Raw genomic sequence first — 18446 nt, forward strand, 5'->3', positions numbered from 1 at the left:
GCGAATTCCAGTCCCTACCTTGGTGCCTTCTTTTCCAGTGAGGCCAGGAAGGCCCTGTTCACCTGGGGGTCCCGGGGGGCCCGGGTGGCCCCGCTCGCCCATGGGCCCGGTCTCACCAGTTGGACCCTGGAAAAAAAACCAGTCAGAGAAAACGGGGTGGGTGCTGGCAGAACAGTCGAGGGGGGAAAAAGTGCAGGGTGTCAGTTTAGTCCTTGTTGGAACCCTGGGAACGGAGATTTCCAGGATTTCTGAGCTCACAGGAGCTGACCCCCAGGCAAACACCGCAATGACCTGAGGCCGTGGAGAAGGGTCCCAAAATTGTGTGACAGCGCTGGGATTGTGGGTGTGGGGTTTGGATGGAAGTGTGTGATATCACAGGGTGGAAAACTCAGAGTTGAAGGTTTTAGAATATAGTAATATACATAAAGCAAGATGGAGGATTTAGGGCATAGGCTGAGTCCTTTTTCATCTTCTGCTTCATGGATCTGGGTGGTGTTTTGTAACCGGGTAGAAAAGTCCATGTTGCGGGCCCCGGGTGGTTGGTTATTGGGTTAAAAGAAAAGATAATTTACGTGTCATTTCTTAATTGGACAGTTTATCCTTAGCAGGCCTTGTAGAGAGAAGGATGGGCTCCGTTTTTACTTTGCTATCTAGAAGTGTGGTAGAACTCACAGCTTGTGAGACTGTAACGTAGATAAGAATTAGTAAACATCTGAGACAATCTCGAGCATTTGATCCCGACCCTGGCAAAAAGATTAAAACCTAACAGTCCTTTGGGTGCAACGGGATGGAGGAGGTGCCTTTCAGTGCCACCAGCAATCCCTGGAGAGATTCCCCCTCTGGCATCTACAGGCACCTTGCTCTGGAAGCGGCCAACATCACCCTTGGGAGCACCCAGAGGAGATGATAACACTACAGCTATCACGTTTAGCTGTTCCTTTCTAATTGAAAACTTCCTAAGCACTCTCCAAGGCTGCTGATTCCTGCTGGGATGGGGCATAAATAATGCATGAAGCTCGTACTCCCTGGCAATCACCGGCTTGCTTCCTCCGTGCCCTCCGAGGGCACTCAGGGTGACAAGTGTCACACAGTGTCACACAGTGTCACACAGTGTCACACAGTGTCACACGGGGCTCCCCAGAGGACCGTTTCTGGGAGGACAAAAGCCACCTGCGCAAACCCACCGTGTCCCTGCGCCTTGGTGGCTTTGGGGACAGGGCTGTAACTCGTGTCCTGCTGCGGGGAGGGCACTCAGAGCACGCAGAGCTCGCTCTGCAGCCACACATCGCAGCGGAGCCCCGCTGAAATCAGCACCGAAGCCAACTTGCACTTGAGAAGACACACACACACACACAGGGAATTGCCCCTAATCAGGGAATTTACAAATCGGGGACTTTATGGTGTCATTGAAGAGGACAAATTAATTGCTTTCTAATTAAAGAGCTGCTCCCCAGCAGCCCAGGGAAGAAGGCTGGACCCTGCTCAGTGCAAGCTGCGCTCGTGCCTGTTCCCAGATTGCAGAGCTCGTGGTGACTGCAAGAGAACCAGAACCTGGCAGCACCTCGGATGAAGAGGGCTTTTCCTCACAGGGACATGGAAGAGCACTGCAGCATCACGTTTGCTCTGCCCTGACCACCACCAGCAGCTGCACAGCCCTTGGAGATCTCGTGTCTGCGTAGGGTCCTTGAGCTGGGTTGTATTTTCCAGCTGGGTTTTGGGTTTTAGCTGCTTTGTGGGGTTTTTTCCTGGTTTCTCACCCTACACCTGTTTTACACCAGGTTGGTTGTGCTGAGCTCTCAGGAACCACCTTCTTTACCTTTGTCTAAACCCCTTCCCGACCCCTCAGCAAGGTGACCTGGGGCCATGGGGGCATTTCACACCTGCCTCAGGAATTTCAGAGCCACCTGACAAAGGCTTTGCCTTCCCTGGGCAAGGAGTCCCTGCTGCACAAGCAGCTCCAAGGCCAGCTGGGTGAGCAGGGGTGAGAATTCGCCTCTTACCTGAGGGCCGACGACACCAGGGGGGCCTGGAGGGCCAGTCTTGCCTTGGAAACCCTGTGAGAGAAAGGGAAAAGACAAAGAGGTGACACTTCTGCCAAGGACTCCTCCTGTGAGGGTCACACTGCCACCAGCTGCTCCTCTCCCGGTGAAACCCCCGACCAGGGTGGGCACCCGAAGGAAAAGGAAATAAGAAATCAAACAGAAAGCGGGGGGGAAAAAAAAAGTCTTTGTACATTTATAAAGGGTGAAACGGAGGAGGAAGGAGGGATTCTCAAAGCTCAGCCCTGCTGTTTGGATGGAGCTGATGTGGTTTGGCCATACATATATACACATGAATATAAAAATCTGTCACGCTCATAAAACCATAGAGGGAATGGCAATTAAAAATGCCACTAATGGCTATTAAATGGCTATTAAAAAAAGCAGCGTGAATTTCTTCACGCTGAGCAATTCTTAAAAGCTATTTCCCTTATGCTGCTCCCCGTTCTGGTGCTGGGTTAGGCTCGGCTGTGTCTCAGCTCAGCTCCCAGAAGCTCAGGCGCAGCACCACAACCCGTGGGGGCTGAGCGGAGCTTTTATCTCCCCCATCAACGTTTGCTGAAAGGAACCACAGCCGTGTTCATCTCCAAAGGCCGACGAGCGGCCAAGTCTCCGTGACAGCTCCTTCCAACGGCATTTTGAAGAGCGACAACGAGGAACTCTCACCACTGCAATTGTTTGGCTCTCCCAGGCTACCCCTTAAAAAGCACATTAATTACGGTTGTTACTCCAGCCTGCTGACAAGCCCGAGGAATGGCATTTAGGGCACACGGGCTATTTCGCAGTCGCCACAAAAGAGGATCAGATAAATCCCATGCCAGCGCCAGCCTGTCATGCTTAAATAACTCCTCCATGCTATTCTGGCTGCCTGCAGATCAGAAAATATCCTGCCACTGATGGGGAAATGGCAAAATATCCTCGGGAAACGAGGGTACAATTTAAACTCTTATCACAGGCAAATATTTAGACGATTTCTGTGCAGGGCTTTCCTTATTAACCTGAAGGAAGAGGTTTCTTTTTGTACTGTTTGAGCCTCGGGCACACAGGTTTTAGAATCTGTCACGGTTTTTTTAGAGCCAATCTCTGCAAATCTAACAAGGCCAAGTATCTCAGCGTGCCCATTTGCTGCTGAGTGGGAACTTAAATAAGGGGAAGTGTTTGACACAGAGATTTCAATCTTGCACGAAGATACACTGCGCTGACCAGGCTGCTGATGTAGAAAGAGCATTTAATTCATTTTTATGCTTCTCTCCTTGCTTTTTTGGAACTGTGAGGGGAAAAGGGGACAAAATGAAAAGGGACTTCTGCTGGCTGGGGCTGCAGGGGAAAGTGATCTCTGCAAGGCTGATGGCACAGGTTGACAGAGATTCTGTTTCCTGGGAGAGGCAAATTAAGGAAAGCTATTAGGGAGAGCTTTCAGACCCCAAAATAATTAAAAGACCATTCTCCATTTGTTCTGGCAGACTTGGAGGTTGATGCCTTTGATTCCAGTCTCAGCAGCTGACGACAGCAGATGCTGTCAAAGCTCTCATTGCTCCCTCCACCTTGGCTGGAGGTGTCCTTGGGTGTCATGGAAAACTCAAGGAAGGCTCAGTGTCAGTCAGGCTCTGGCAGGTGAAAACTCCTCACCTTTAAATTAATCCCGACTTGGCTCAAAAACGCCTCGAACCCCTTGTTTTCAAATCACTCTTACGGCGTGTAAATAAATCTCTGGTGCAGAGCAGTGTTTGCACTGCCCCGCTTAGCAAATGCCAGGCAAGTTAATTAAATCGTGTGATAAGCTGAGGGGAAAAAACGCACGATGCGCAAAACCCTTCTAATGCTCATTTGCTGGGGAAAGCAGTGGGGGAAAAAAATGGGCTCCTTCCCACAGACCTCCCCGAGCAGCTGGAGAGACACAGACAATCCCAGCGTGGGGCTGCACCTCCCAGCAGCACAGGAGGGTTTAGGGAAAGCGAAATGAGGCTCTGCAGTGATGACCAGTCCAAGATTTTTTGGCTACTTACAGTTTCTCCTCTCTGTCCAGGGTGCCCGGGCAATCCATCCTTCCCAGGAGGACCCTGTGGCAGAAAAAGCAAGGGGAGAAGCAGCATCACCAAGAGCTCGGTGATGAAACTGTGACGGGGATTGGATCAGCCCTGCTGGCCCCAGTTCCCAGCTGTTTCACAGGGAAATGGAGGTGCAGGACCCCTAAAAGCTGCACCCCTTTCCTGCACGTCTCCCAAAGGATTTATCTTATGGGAGCTGCTCACCACACTCAGGAAATCTCCTCCAAAACCATTTCTGAGATTCCCCCCACACACAACGTAAAACAACTGCAGAGACAGCAGTGCTGTGCTGTCCTCCATGTCCACAGAGGGAAAATAAAGCACAGAGCAACCACGAAAAGATCCCAGAGATCCTGAGTCAGTAGGAAATGAACGTTTATAATCAGCTGCAATTTACTCTGCTATTTAAAATCTGAAACCGTCGGGTTGTTATCAGCATGTGTCAGTAATGCCTTTTACTGGGAACGTCACCACCCGTCAGGGAATCAGCTCAGGCCGGCTGGGAAAGACTGGATCATTCCTTTGGATGTCCCAGGGATTGAGTTACTTACAGGGGGGCCTTTTGGTCCAGGAAATCCAGTCGGTCCTTGGGGCCCTGGCGGTCCCTGGGATGAAAGACAAGCCAGAGAACTCGGTTAAGGAACCTGGAACGCTTGATGTGGAATATTATACCTCTGTGTGAGCAGCAGGTAAGCACAAAGATCTGGAAAGCCAAAAGCTGGGTGATGGTGTAGAAAAAAAATTACAAACAGAACAAAACCCAGTCAGGGAGGAAAAAAAAAAAAAAAAAAACAGAAATTGAGGCTAAAATCATGAAAGTCCTGTTGTTTCAGGATTTCCCACCTGACTGTGGTCTGGAGGAAGCAGCAGGAGGTACTAGAGAACAACAGGCTCCAGAAACTGCCTGAAATTCTGGGTGCATTCAGCCAGGGGTGACTTCTCCCTTGTCCCACGAGTGATGCTTCCACAGGACACCCCAAGTCCCACCCGAGCCTGCCCTGGAGAGCTCAGACAGGACCTAAGGGCTGGAGGTGCCTGGGGGACCTCTCTCCACACCATTTCACCTTGGAGCTCTAACCAGAATTTTCCTTCTTTCCTTCTGCTGAGCTTCATCCTGGCTCCTGCCCACTCCTCTCTGCCAACAGGGCACCCAGGAGGATCCTCCTCGCCAAAAACCCCTCAGCCCTGCCACCCCACCCCTGCCAGAGCTGAGTCCTGCTTTACCCCTCAGCTCGTCTTACCCTTTCTCCAGGAGGACCAGGGGGGCCGTCACCACCAGAGTTGCCCTTTTGGGAAGAAGGAAAACAAGAGAACATTTAAAAAAAAAAAAATCCCCAAATCAGCATCAAAGCTTCAGACAGCACCAAGCCCACGGTGACACCACACCCCAGCAACTCCCCCAGCCCTCTCTAATAATAATTCTGTGGCAGGAGCAGCAGCCAGTGACAAATGAGCAGCTGCTTGTTCCCCCCACATCCCTTCATACAGATCCAGGGGGGATTGGGATATTTCCGTCACACCGTGGCCTCCCTCGGAGAGACAAATGCCACCCTGAGGAGGAGGGATGTGTCCAGAACTCGTGCCAGCACAAAGAGAGGTTTGGTTTTAGATCTGGCAGCAGCGTGGTGACAATGTCTCACTACAAAAGCTTCGCTTCCTTCAAGCCTGGGGATCAGTGCTCAGGTGATCAGTCAGTGCCTCTGGGCTGGCTGGGTGAAAAAATCCCAAGTTTTGCTTGGCTCAGCGGTGGGAAGGCAAAAATGGCTCAGCCAGGCTCTGGAGACCACCAGCACCACATCCCCTCACCTACAGCACAGCCTGAGGGCTCCAAGGCGGTTTAAACTCTATTGAAATCCCAAAACCGAGGGGTTAGGTGAGGTTTAGGGGCTGTAGGGTTGCACTGATGTTGGGGTTGTGACGGAAAGTCCTGCTGGCTCCTGGGCCAACACATTTACAGAACAATTCCTTTACCACACTGACATTTACAGAACCTGGGCACGTATTTTGCAGTCGGGCTAGGAGCCCTTGAGCCAGGAATGAACCTTGGGAGGGCTCAGCTTTCCAAATCCAGTGGAAAAGGAAAGGATGGAGGTGGAGGGTGATGAACCAGATGCTCTCTACACCAACACTGCTTAGGACACGACCCCAAAGGCCCCCCCAAGCCTTACAGGACACGACCCCAAAGGCTCCCCCAAGCCTTACAGGACACGACCCCAAAGGCTCCCCCAAGCCTTACAGGACACGACCCCAAAGGCTCCCCCAAGCCTTACCTTCGGGCCAGGTTTTCCAGTGCTTCCCCTGGGGCCTCTTTCCCCACGTGGACCCTTGGAAAGACACAGAAGGTGACATTTGAGGCCCTTCTGCTGCCCCAAGCACCTGAGCTACCTGGGGTCAACAGATCATGCCAGCAGCAGCAAGGGGTGACAGGAGAGTCACCAGGAAGATTTAAAGCACGTCCAGGGGTGAGACCCAGCCCCATGTCTGCGTCCCCCTGGCTCAGCTGCAGCTGCTGAAGGACAGATCCCCCCCAGTGAGGACACCAACACATCCCAGTTTCCCTTTTGGCCAGGGTGAGGTTTGGGAAGGCACAAGGATGAAGAAGTGGCTCGTTACCGTGGGCCCACGCTGCCCCCTCGGACCTGGTTTGCCAGGAGTGCCCTGGAACGGGAAAGGAGAAGGGGTTAGGAACCGGCACCACGGCAAACGAACCCACAGCAGAGCCTGTCACACACAAGAACTGCCTCAGAACCTCTCTGCCTCTCATCAGCCATGGCAAAGTCAGCAGCAGGTTCACTTCCATCTCCCGATCCTTGTATTTATTTGAGTTTGTAGCACTTGGGCAGGTCTGGACAGTGATCCCAACACCCAGACAACACCTGCTCTCTGAGGGAATGAATCTCTCCAGCAGCAGCATCCAAAGTCCTTTAAAACCCCAGAATGCTTTTGAAGATGAGACCAGCCCCTCAGACCATGCAGCAACCCAAAAACCCAGCCGAAAACTCTTCAGCTCCGCCACCCCAACACCCTTAATCCCTTTTATCCCCACTGATCCCCGCTCCTGACGTGGGGCAGCGTCCTCACCCCACTGCTCCCTCGCGTTGCTGCGGGATTTGGAAGGTGTGAGAGCAGATTCCTGCTGGGAGCAGCTCCTCCCTGCACACAGGCCAGCTCGGCTGCCCTACATATTTACAAGTCTTCCCTAACTCGGAGCGGAGCGAGGAATTACAGGCGCTGTTTGGCGGCAGCTCATGAGATCTGACAGCTGCGCTCAGCTCCCCGCGACGGGGACCGGGATTAATCCTGCCGTGGAAGAGGCACAGCCTGCTGCACCTGAATCTGGCGGCACATTAAGCTGTGCCTGAACGGACAGGAATGGCCCAAAAGCCCAGTTTTGGCTGGTGTCAGTGGCCAAAAAACCCGCTGAGAGTTTTGGCTTTGCCCCTTCGGACCTGCAGTGCGTTCGCGGCACCAAACCCCTGAGAAAGGAAAGGAGAGGGAGCCTCGATTCCCGTGGAAGGAGCACTGGGTGCTTAAAATATCCCTTTGCCATTTTCTGCCCCAAATCCATCACCTCGCTGCGCTGCCTGCTCGGCTCTGACACTCATTAACCAGCAGAACATAAAACAGGAGCTGGAAAACTTCACCATCAACTTTCTTCCAGCTGCTAAAATTAGTCCTGCTGAATCCTCCTTGTTCTGCAGCTCCATTTATTAAAGCCTGCTGGCATTTTTATTTTTTTTTTTTCCCTTAAATTAATTACAAAATTCACTTTAAAGTACTCCAGCTGGGGTTTTTTTTAGCTCTGGGAGGCCAAATTGGGAGCAGGTGGGGAGCAGGGGGTGCTGCCTCCCCTCAGGTAGCCCCCCACACTCCTCTCCTTCTCCCACAGTTCTATTTTTAAGCCCGAATTTCTCCCTGCTTATTGCTATCGTTAATCATGCATTCAGCCCCGTGTGCAGTTGCAAGGAATTTATATTCCCTGTAAAAGCACACAGACCTGTATTTTCCAAACAAGGATTTTGATGTGAAGGCGGCTAAATTCAGATTATTTTCGAGGCGCACCAAGAAATAGTTGGATTTGGGGACCTCCACAAGCCCCAGACTCTGTCAGGCTGGGCAAGCAGGGAAATCTGTTTTATTATTCATGTTTAACTCTGGATTTCATGAGCAGGACTTGAAAAGACCCTGAGCCCACCTGGAGCTGAGGATGGGCTCAGTGATGAGCGGCTCTCGGGGGCTTTAGTGGGTCAGAATTCTCCAAAAGCACCAAGCAGAGAATCAAAAGCTGCTTTGGGTTGGAAGGGACCTTAAAGCTCGGCTCATTCCAAACATTCCCGAGGGCAGGGACAACTTCCACCATCCCAGGTTGCTCCAAGCCCCATCCAAAGTCACTCCAGGCCCCTTGAAATACTTTTATTCCATCTTTCCTGCAGGTTCCCTTCGAGTTCTGGAAGGCCACAGAACTCACCCCAAAGCTTCTCTCCTCCAGCAATCCCGATTTTCCCAGGCTCATCCTCTAATCATCTTCATCCCTTTTTTTCCCTCCCCATTTTTGCCTTTCCAGCCCTTTTTTTTTTGCACAACTGAACAGCCATGAGCTGAACTTTCGTGTTTGGGGACGTTCAGCACCTCAGCACCAGAATTCAGCTGCCTGTGCAGGTCCTGCCCTTCCACCTTCGATTTTCACCTTTTTTTTTTTTTTTAAATTATTTAAGAACTTGGGAAGACTCTTTGTGCTGCTGAAGCAACAAGCCAAAAAGCTGAGCTCCATTTTGGGAGAGAAACGTGGGATTTGCGTGATTTTGGCCACACAAACCAAGGAACTGAAGAGCAAGATGGGAACATCGTGACAAAGAAAAGACAAACAAATGATTTGGGGTTGTTGCAGCTGCGAATTGCGTTATTCCACAAGGAACTGGAGGAGAAAAATCCTGGAAATTTTCCCTCTTGACTCCACGTGAACACGCTCATAAACCCAGCAAATTGAGTGGTCTTAGGAGAAGCAGAGGGGGATTTATCAAGTCAGACTCAACAAGGCTTAAATTAAGATGAGGATTGGAGCAGAGTGACCCCAGCTCAGCCTGTAATTCTGTATATAATTGCTTTTCTCTTATTTCAAATGGGGTACTTGCGAGCAAAAATAAAATATAGATGGATGGCAAAGCTGTTCCTGAAAATTAGTATTTCTGCCACTCTTAAATTTCCAAGCTGAGCTGCTGCTGCTAATGGGAAGATTTGTCCATGAAAATCTCTCTCTACACTGATGAAGTGAATGCGGGGTGATGAATTGGGCATAAAATGGTAGAAATGGTCGAATCGCCCATCGAAATTTAAAAAAGAAAAATTAAATATTGGGATTACCGTAAAACAAATCAACTCTTGAAAGGTTAAAAAACCCTTTTCTAATTCCTGAACTGAAGAGATGTGTGCCATGCCAAGGGTGTAACTAAATATCCTCACTACCCCGTTAAAGGCACAAAGCTCATTTGGCAGAAAAGTGAGGAAAGTGCTGATTTTTTGTCTTCTCTTCTCGTGGCTTGGTTCTGAAGCTGGCCCCTTCCCCATCAGATCTGCTCCCTCCCCAAACCCTTTCAGGCTGGATATTGCCAAAATTCAAGCCTAACCCCCTCTCAGCGTTTGTTCCAGCCTCAGAAATTCCCAGCTCCTGGTACCTGCTCCACACCCTGGAAAGTTTCCCACCCCAGATGGATTTGATTGCATCCCAGAATAAAATCATTCCTGGATGTGCAGGGGATTCGAAGCAGCACATCCCTCTCCTGCTGTTCTAAACCCCCCAAAAATCTAGCGCAGGGGCTTTATTGCTGGATATTAGAGAAGGAGGGGGGCAGTTCCAGGGAATTCCAGTGAATTCCAGGCTGAATTTCCTGGCCTCCCCACTCCTGCCCAGCCAGAGCGGAGGGAAGGATGAGGATTTGTATTTCCAAATGAAATGAAATAATAAAAAAAGGGGGGGGGGTGGATAGAACCCAAATTGCAGTGGCAGGATATTAATGCAGTGCAAAGTGATTTATATTTGCTGGGCTCCTCTCAAAGCCTTCTGTTAGAAGTCATTTCTATTTAAATGAGAGTAAAAAGGAAACTAATTCCACTTGCTGTCCTCACTCCCCCTTCCTGTCACTGTGACCGGAGCTGGTGCAGAAAATGACTTTGTTTGTACTCTGAATCCTTTAATTCGAGCATGTTCTGCAGCAGATATAAAATAAATCAGTATATTTAGACACTCCCTATTTGGAGAGAAGGCTCTGGAGGTGGGGTGAGAGGCAGAGACAAGGCTGGGGGATGAAACCCCCTGATTTCCAGGGTGTCTCTGCATTTTGAGCAGCTTATTAAAAGCGCCGAGAGTGTTCTCAGCCATGCATTCAGAATTTCAAGTTAGGTGAGAGATGGCTCTGGCTGCTTCTGAGCAGACTCAGCCATCTCTAATAATTACTGTTAATTAAAGAGCTCTTTGTGCCCTGAGCAAAGTCTGACAGCAAGGGAAGGATTCAGGTTCAGAGGAGCCTCTTAAAATATCCTGAGGGGAAAATTCCCGGGGTTTAATTGGGAAGCTGCTGGCTGTGCCATCACCAGCACCCTCCTGTCCTGCAGCAGGAACCTCACCCTGGGATGAGCCTTTCTGGGCAATTCCTAAGCGGAAAAGCCTCTGGAGCAGCAGCCCAGCAATGGAGTGAAGCCCACACCTCTTTGGAGAGAAACAGATCCGTGGAAAAACCAGCTCTTACCCGTGTGCCCTTCTCTCCGTTGGCTCCTGGGAATCCTGGGAAGCCGATGGAGCCCTTGGGGGAAGAGCAAACAGAGAGAGAGGCTCAGGACACGCCAGGGGCAGCTCAGACCATCCCCAGGAGCACCCACCGGCCTGGAGTGACCCCAGAGCTCCCAGACCCTGTCCCTTGAACCTTGAAACGATGCCTTCAGTTTTATCTTTGCTGTATTTCGGGTTCTGTGCTGCCCAGGTGCAGCTCTGAGCTCACACTCAGGGTCACTCAGCTCTCTGCACACAGCAGGGACACAAAACAAATCCTGTTCCTGCTGCACACCAAGGACAACTTTCAGCCCCAAAAGCACAAACAAGGGTGGCTGGAGGGAGGAACAAGGATGGGACCTCACAGCCTGGAGCTGGAATTGGACAATTGAACCCCAATGTGCAAATGGACCAAAACATATGAAAATGTGAGACCTCGTGACCCTTTGTCCATTTTGTGACCATTCTGTGACCATTTTGTGACCATTTTGTGACTATTTTGGGTCCCCCTTGGGTGTGTCCCTGGCCAGGCTCTTGTCCTGCCCAAGGTGTGTCCTTACAGGCTTTTTAACAAATCTCTGCTTTATTCTCCAGCTCTGTCCAGTCTCTGCTTCAGCTCAGCCTCCCCAAGGCATCACCTCTAACAACAGCAAAACCATCTCAGGCCTGGGGTGACCTCAGAAATTCAATTTTCTCCAAAAACAACACACAAAAAAATCTCCATGGCTCATCAGCAGTCACTGCAAAGACCCAAGAGCACGGTTGTGATGGGAGCCCAGGCAGGATTCGGGATTTTAGCTCCTAAGTCACTGTGGTGCACATGAAAATTTAACTCCTGCCTTGTTCCTTTCTGATGTCAGTGCCTGGAGAATTGCTGCTGCTGCTGCTTTTAAAATATGGATTACTCCAAGAAAATGAGAAAAAAAACCACGCCCCCAACCTTACTCCAGATTTAAAATGCAAATTAAAAAATAAACCGGCCCCACCATGAGCAGGAAACAATCACTTGCAGATAATTATGTCTTCAGAATGAAACAAGCCTGGGTTGTTTTGGGTTTTTTTTGTTTTTTTTCTTTTAAGCAGTGAACATGAATAATAAAATACGATTCTTACAAAAAAAGTTAACAAAAACAGAAGTTCCCAAAGCCTCCAGGGCATGTGAAAACTGGGCTGGAGCCTAAGTCTATGGAGTGGAATTCACATTTTTTTTAATTAAAAAAAAAAACCTTGGAAATGGCCAGAGCTGAGGTGGGCGTGGAGAGAAGCTACAAAGGATGTTTGCAAATATGCAAATGGCAGCTTTCTCTTCATTTCAGGAAAACCCTGAGTCATTAGCTAGCCTCCTTAATTAATTAGATAGTGCTACCTTGGAGGATAAAAACCCTAATGCAAGGAGAAGGACTGTAATGCCTTCTAGCAGCAGGAAAGCTCCCAGGGAGCCTGTTGGGATCCATCCCTGCACATCCCAGCCCTCCTCCAGCTCTTCCCACCACTTTGGGACCAAAGCCAGGCACAACCAGCTCCTGAATTCCACCAGCTCAGGGCTGGCAGCCAGTTTTGTCCATCCCTGCTTTTGTCCTGCATGAGCGGGAAGGAGGGAGGGACCTCATCCCACAAATGGGGGCGGAGCTGGGCCATGTCCCTGGGCTTCCCATCCCACCCATCCCATCCCATCCCATCCCATCCCATCCCATCCCATCCCATCCCATCCCATCCCATCCCATCCCACCCATCCCACCCCATCCCACCCATCCCATCCCATCCCATCCCATCCCATCCCATCCCATCCCATCCCATCCCATCCCATCCCATCCCATCCCATCCCATGCCATGGATCCCATCCCATCCCATCCCATCCCATCCCATCCCATCCCATCCCATCCCATCCCATCCCATCCCATCCATCCCATCCCAAATCTCCCCATCCCATCCCATCCCATCCCATCCCATCCCATCCCATCCCATCTCATCCCATCCCATCCCATCCCATCCCATCCCATCTCCCCGTTCCCGTTACCTTCGGGCCCTGCCTGCCCGGGTACCCAGGCAATCCTGGCACTCCGAGTTTTCCCTGGAATACAAGGAAAAGTGAGTCAGACTTCAGAGCGGGCAGGAACGGGGGATGCCGGGTGCAGGGGGAACAGAGAACGTGGGACTTGGGTGGAATTAAGCTTTAGGGGATCCCGATGGGGAGATGCAGAGTGAACCAGTTCAGAATGGTTTGGGTTTTATTTATTCAAACTAACCTTTCAAGCTCTCCGTTCATTCCCCTCTGATTTTTATTTTTTTTATCTGTACCCAAACAAATAACCCCAAAAAGGACCAAAGCCTCGATGTGGCTGCCCTAAACCTGCCTCCCCTCACACAGAACTCCCACAGCTCCTCTTCACCCCTAAAGCTGTCCAGAGCCCCAGATAGCGGGGTTTAGAGTAGGACACGGAATTCCCACCCTGGGCTCACCTTCTCTCCAGCAGGCCCAAGAGGACCGGGATCTCCATTGGGGCCAGAGCGACCTTTGGGACCTTCGGGCCCATCCTCGCCCCGAGGGCCAGGGGGGCCAATTTCCCCCTGTTAATTACGAGAGAAGAGTTAATTAGACAGGCAGCTCCAGTGTTTGCTGCCAGGGATATTCCATGGGGGAAAGCTGGGCTTCAGCAGGAGGCTCGGGGGAGATTGGACTGCGGAGTGTGGCCAAAGCTCCAGGGTTTTATTCCCACAAAAGCCAGGTGTTGTCCCATCCACGCTGGGAATATCTGCACAAAACCAGTGCTCAGTAGCTGTGATTGCAGCTCCTTCAGCTTCCTCCCGCTTCCCAAACTGGCTGGGTGTGCAAAGCAAGCCCTGGGAAGTGCTGGATTGAGGGCTGAGCTGGGCAACCGCAGGATAATTATGGGAATTATTGGGAAACGCGAGCTGTTGGCATGGATTGTGGCACAGGGGACAGCAGGGTCACTTTGTCACCCAGGGGAGCAGGAGGTGGTGCTGGAACAGCCCTCTCCGAGCTGCTGGATTGTCCCCACGGGTCCCAGACTCTCACCCGATCTCCTTTGATGCCCATGTCGCCTTTGAAGCCGGGGAAACCATCTTCACCCTAAAAACAGAGAAGGGAAAAAGCACCCAAAGTGTACAGATGAGGGAAAAAAAAAAAAAGAAAAAAAAAAAAAGAATTAAAGTTCCTCAAGCCTCTTTTGTCCAGGGAGGACAAGCTGAGGTCCCCACATTTCCTTCTCCGAGCCCTTGGAGTGCACAGACAGGAATGGAAACCCACCCCAAACCCCAGGGAACCCCAAATGTGCCCTGCATCCCCCCTGCCTGCGAGCCAGCACTGCAAACAGCCCCAACGTGAGCAACGGGAATCAATTAATCATCACTGGTTTTACTTTCGCAGAGGAGGCTTCACACCCGGCTCCCAGGCAGCCTCCAGGACACTGCAATGTTTCCTTCAGCCGAGAAGGTTTAATTGCAGATTAATCAATAATGCATCTCATCCTGCAGCTAATCCCTGAGAGGCAGTGGAGAAACTTCCCAGAAAGTTCTAAAGTTTGGGAGATCCCAAGCTCAAACTGCCACGTTTGCTGCTGAATGCAGAGGGGCAGGAACGAAGGAAAGGGGCTCAGTCCCATTTTTTTTAATCCCAAGAAAAACCCTTTGCCCAGGAGAAAACTTCCCAGGGCAGATCCTGTGGGATCCACCCACAAAAACGCTCACAAATGGCAGAAACACGACCCAAACTGAACTCACCTTCTCCCCCTTGGTGCCCTTCAACCCACGAACTCCATCTGCTCCCTTGAGAGAGAAACCCAGATGTTACCAGGGCATGGGTGAAGTTCAGAGCAAAGAAATTAAAAATCGCCGTTAATTGCGGTGATTTCAGCTTTCTTTGGTGTTTAATTGTATCTCTGCAAATTGTGGTGCTCCCAAACAAGTTATTAATTAAATATCAGCTGCTGCCCTCTGGCTTTTGGCTCATCAGGGAGCAGCTTATGGTCCCAAACTTCTGCTGTCTGGATTTGGTAGGTGGGGTTAGTGGTTTCCATCCATAAGTTCTGCTCCCAGGGATAAAATTCACTGTGAAATTTCTTTTCTGTCTATATTTTTCATAAAAAACTGGGAAAAAAAATCAGTATCCACACCAGCACAAGAAAAAACACCATTTTTGTTCCGCCTTTTTTTTTTTTAAGGAATAATATTTTGCTTAAGTATTTTAATTTTTTTTTCTTCCTTTTAGCATGTCAAGGGAAAATATAATTAAAAATCCATCATGATTTGTGCAGCGCAACAGGGCCGTGGTAAGGGAGGAAACATCTAAAAGTTATTTATGGCTACAAATCCAATCAGACACTTTTTTTTTTTCCTAAAGCTGGAGGCTCGTGCAGTTCATGGAACGCTGCTCGTAGGAAGCCGGGCCTGGACCATGGGACACAATTTCTTTAACTCCCTCTAACGTGGAGCAGCTCCACTTTAATGGGAAATCCAACATTCCCTAATGGATCGCTCTGTCCTCTTCTGCAGCCCTGCAAGGAACGAGCCGGAATTTCGCTCTGCTTGAACAAAGTTTGAAGGTGGAAGAGCAGATGGGTTTGAGAGGGTTTAACCTCACCTGCCTCACTCCCCAAGCCGGGTTTGTGTTTGCCAGTGCAGATCCCTGTGGATTCAGGGGATGTTTTGGGATGCAGGATGCATCTGCACCTGAGTTAATGCATCCTGATGGGTGTAAAACCCGAGGGGAATGGGGAAAAAAATCCCCCAGGGCCTCAGCAGCAGCAGGAATGAGGCAGGAGCTGGAATTGAATCCGTGGAAGAGCACGTGGCTGAGACACTCCGGCTCTGCCTAGCGAGGTCTGGGATCAGGAGTGTGATCTTTGTGTTGGGAAGAGGCTGCTCTTAACCTCGTGAAATCGTGGCTGAGCTTTACTCTGGCTGTAAACTGGGAAGAATGACGAGGGAAATCCCTCCCAAGCGCTGAGCTGGGGTTATTGAGGAGCAGGGAATTTGTGATCCCCACGGATAAAACGCTGGACCAAGTCTGGCTGAGGCAGTAAATGCTGCTGGTCACCGAGGTGACCCTGAGTGGACATCTGTGTCCCCCAGCAGTGTCCAGAGCAGGCTGGAGAGTTCCAGTGACGTGGACACTGCTCCTGCATCTCCTTACCTTGACTCCACGCGGTCCTGGATAACCAATGGGGCCCTGAGGACCTGGGGGACCCTGAGGGGACGAGATGCAAACCAGAAAAACACGTCAGAAACCAACCCAAAGGTGCAGTGATCAGGAAAAGGCGTGGAAAACAAACTTCTTGTTTCCAGCATGGGATAGGAATGGCAGCAGCCACCTGGAAATGGCCCAAAATAGCCCCAAATAGTCCCAAAATAACTCAAAATAGCCCCAAAATAGCCCCAAAACAGCCCAGGGAGCTGCAGGAGCAGGGCTGAGCTGATGGCAAAGATCCATCCAACAGCAGAGGGAGGATGAGGAGAGCCAGGATAAAAACAACTTGTTAGGAAATAGGATTTAGACAGCCAGCCTGATTTATGTTTTGGGTTGAAGAAAAGCAGGCAGGAGGAACATGTTCCGCTGCCTCCCTGCTTCCAAAGCATCCTGGTGACCATCACAGAGCGCAGGGATCACCCCCAAACCAGCCTGGTCTCTCCAGAGGAAAGGTTGGAATTTTCAGCCTCCTGTGACGCCAGTGGGACAGATCTGCCCGTGGGTTGTGTGCAGCACCCCGGGATGTGCACCCAGCCTGGCTGAACTCTGAGCAGAGGCTTTTGACAAGTGCAGTGCTCTCTGCGGGCCTGGGCTGCAGCAGGAATGCAGCTGGCAAATCTCCTGGACAGTGCATAATTCAAGGGCTTTGGCCCCTGGCAATAATCTCAAATATATTGTTAAAGAAGGACGTGGAGGGGAGGAAGGAGGAAAAAAAAAAAATCTATTTTCTACATTCCCTGAGCCACAAAGGATATTTATTTGTGTCTGTCAAGAGCAAGCTTCCCTTCCCAGGCTCGGTCTCGGCGTGTGCTGCTCAGTGGAGCTCTGAGGGCCAGGAGAGCTGGGAGGAGCTCAGACCAAAGAGACACCCGGAGATCAAATCTGGGCTCAGCTTTCAGATTTCAGCTGGGTTTGCTTCTCAGCACCTCCCTTGCCCATCCCTGTGGAGATCCATCTCCAGCCAGCCGCCCTGACCTTCCTCCTGGCAGAGCTGAGGCTTTTGTGGACACTCACCTGACTCCCCTTCTCTCCAGGAGGACCTTCCTTGCCAGGATGACCCTACGGATAAAAGAGACAAAGAAATGAGAATTTTGGGGGGTTTGGAGCACATTTCATGCTTTGGTAGCTGTGATTTATTTGGCAGAGAGCAGCTGCTCCCCAGGAAGCTCCAAGTGACACAAACAGCCCCCCGTGAAGCCGCCTTGCTTTTCCCAAAGGGAAGAGAGCAGCATTTGGATCCTCGGGGCTTTTCCACCTGGTTATTTCTAATTTTCCCCTTCAGCACCTCCCAGCACAAAGCATTCTGGCACATTCTCTGCACAGCACCTGGGTGAGCACAGCAGGAAAGCAGCACGGCGATTTCGCAGGTAGGAACACAGATAAAACCCTGCTGGCAGGAGACTCGTGAAGGTCACAAGATGCCCAGCCTGGTCAGAGCCCCTCATTAAGTTTGTAATTCCTGGAGCCCAGCACCAGATCCCATGACAAGTGCTCAGCTAACCTGCATCCCTGCTAGACAGAGGCTGGCTGGAGGCTGGCCAGCATTCCTCCTGGGATTTGGTGCTGAATAATTCAGCATCCCAGAGTTTCCAGCGCGTTCCCACCACCAGCCTGCAGAGCCTTTTTGCTGGGGGAGAAGGCAGTCAGAAATCAAAGTGTGAGTTGCCTCAGGTAGAGCGGGGAGGGTCAGTGGGAAATGGGGAATGCAGGAAAGAGGTTTGGGGGGGTTTCCCTGCAGCTGGATCCGAAATGGAGCTGGGAGGGAAAATAACTTTTGGTTTGGCAACATCTACGACATCAACGAGCCCTAAGGGCACTCGCTGCGCACCCAGGGATTTTTGTTTTCTAAGGATGATGGAAGCACATCCAGCTGCTCTAGAGCCATTCCTTCAGTGAACTCTCTCCTTGAAATACACAAATCCCTACCAGTGTAACAAAGAAAGTTACGAGCGTTTTCCATCAGTTTCAGAAGGGAATATCAGACAAAGCGAGTCCCCGAACCAGGCTGCTTTAACAAAGGAACAAAACCACAGCTGTCACTCCTCCATCAGCAAAACGAGGGGGAAAAGCCCAAATCTCAGTTTGTCCTGTGATTTTAATGGCACCGAGAGCACCGGGGCACAAAGGATCCGTAAAACCACTCCTGCCTTCAGCTCCCGGACGAACCTGCCGAGGGATTTCAAAAGCTTAGGTCCACCCTGCGCTAAATCCTCCCCATTTTCACCGTGCCCATCTCCCTGGCTGCCCTGGAGATCACAGACTGATGAGCAGCTCTCAGGGATTTGCAGGGATTCTCCGAGACAGACTTCTATAAATAGAACAATTTTTTTTTTTTTTTTTTTTGTCCTTGGAAAGAGCAACCCGAAGCCTCAAAGGCTGCCCACCTGCGG

General features: G+C 50.7%; 1 protein-coding gene across 2 annotated transcripts in view; it reads right to left on the bottom strand.

Moving 5' to 3' along the window:
• Positions 1-18446, bottom strand: part of COL5A1 (collagen type V alpha 1 chain) — a 135310-nt gene that overhangs the window by 24244 nt on the left and 92620 nt on the right. For both annotated transcript variants that reach the window (XM_040082973.1, XM_040082972.1), the window contains exons 26-39: positions 17071-17115; positions 16003-16056; positions 14592-14636; positions 13888-13941; positions 13311-13418; positions 12868-12921; positions 10831-10884; positions 6701-6745; positions 6358-6411; positions 5329-5373; positions 4639-4692; positions 4046-4099; positions 2001-2054; positions 19-126 (exon numbers count right to left, since the gene is read on the bottom strand). In XM_040082973.1, coding sequence (XP_039938907.1) covers positions 19-126; positions 2001-2054; positions 4046-4099; positions 4639-4692; positions 5329-5373; positions 6358-6411; positions 6701-6745; positions 10831-10884; positions 12868-12921; positions 13311-13418; positions 13888-13941; positions 14592-14636; positions 16003-16056; positions 17071-17115 — 828 coding nt within the window. The remainder of the gene's footprint in view (positions 1-18; positions 127-2000; positions 2055-4045; positions 4100-4638; positions 4693-5328; positions 5374-6357; positions 6412-6700; positions 6746-10830; positions 10885-12867; positions 12922-13310; positions 13419-13887; positions 13942-14591; positions 14637-16002; positions 16057-17070; positions 17116-18446) is intronic.

This window comes from Hirundo rustica, chromosome 20, assembly GCF_015227805.2.
Source record: "Hirundo rustica isolate bHirRus1 chromosome 20, bHirRus1.pri.v3, whole genome shotgun sequence".
NCBI classification, from domain to species: Eukaryota; Metazoa; Chordata; class Aves; order Passeriformes; family Hirundinidae; genus Hirundo; species Hirundo rustica.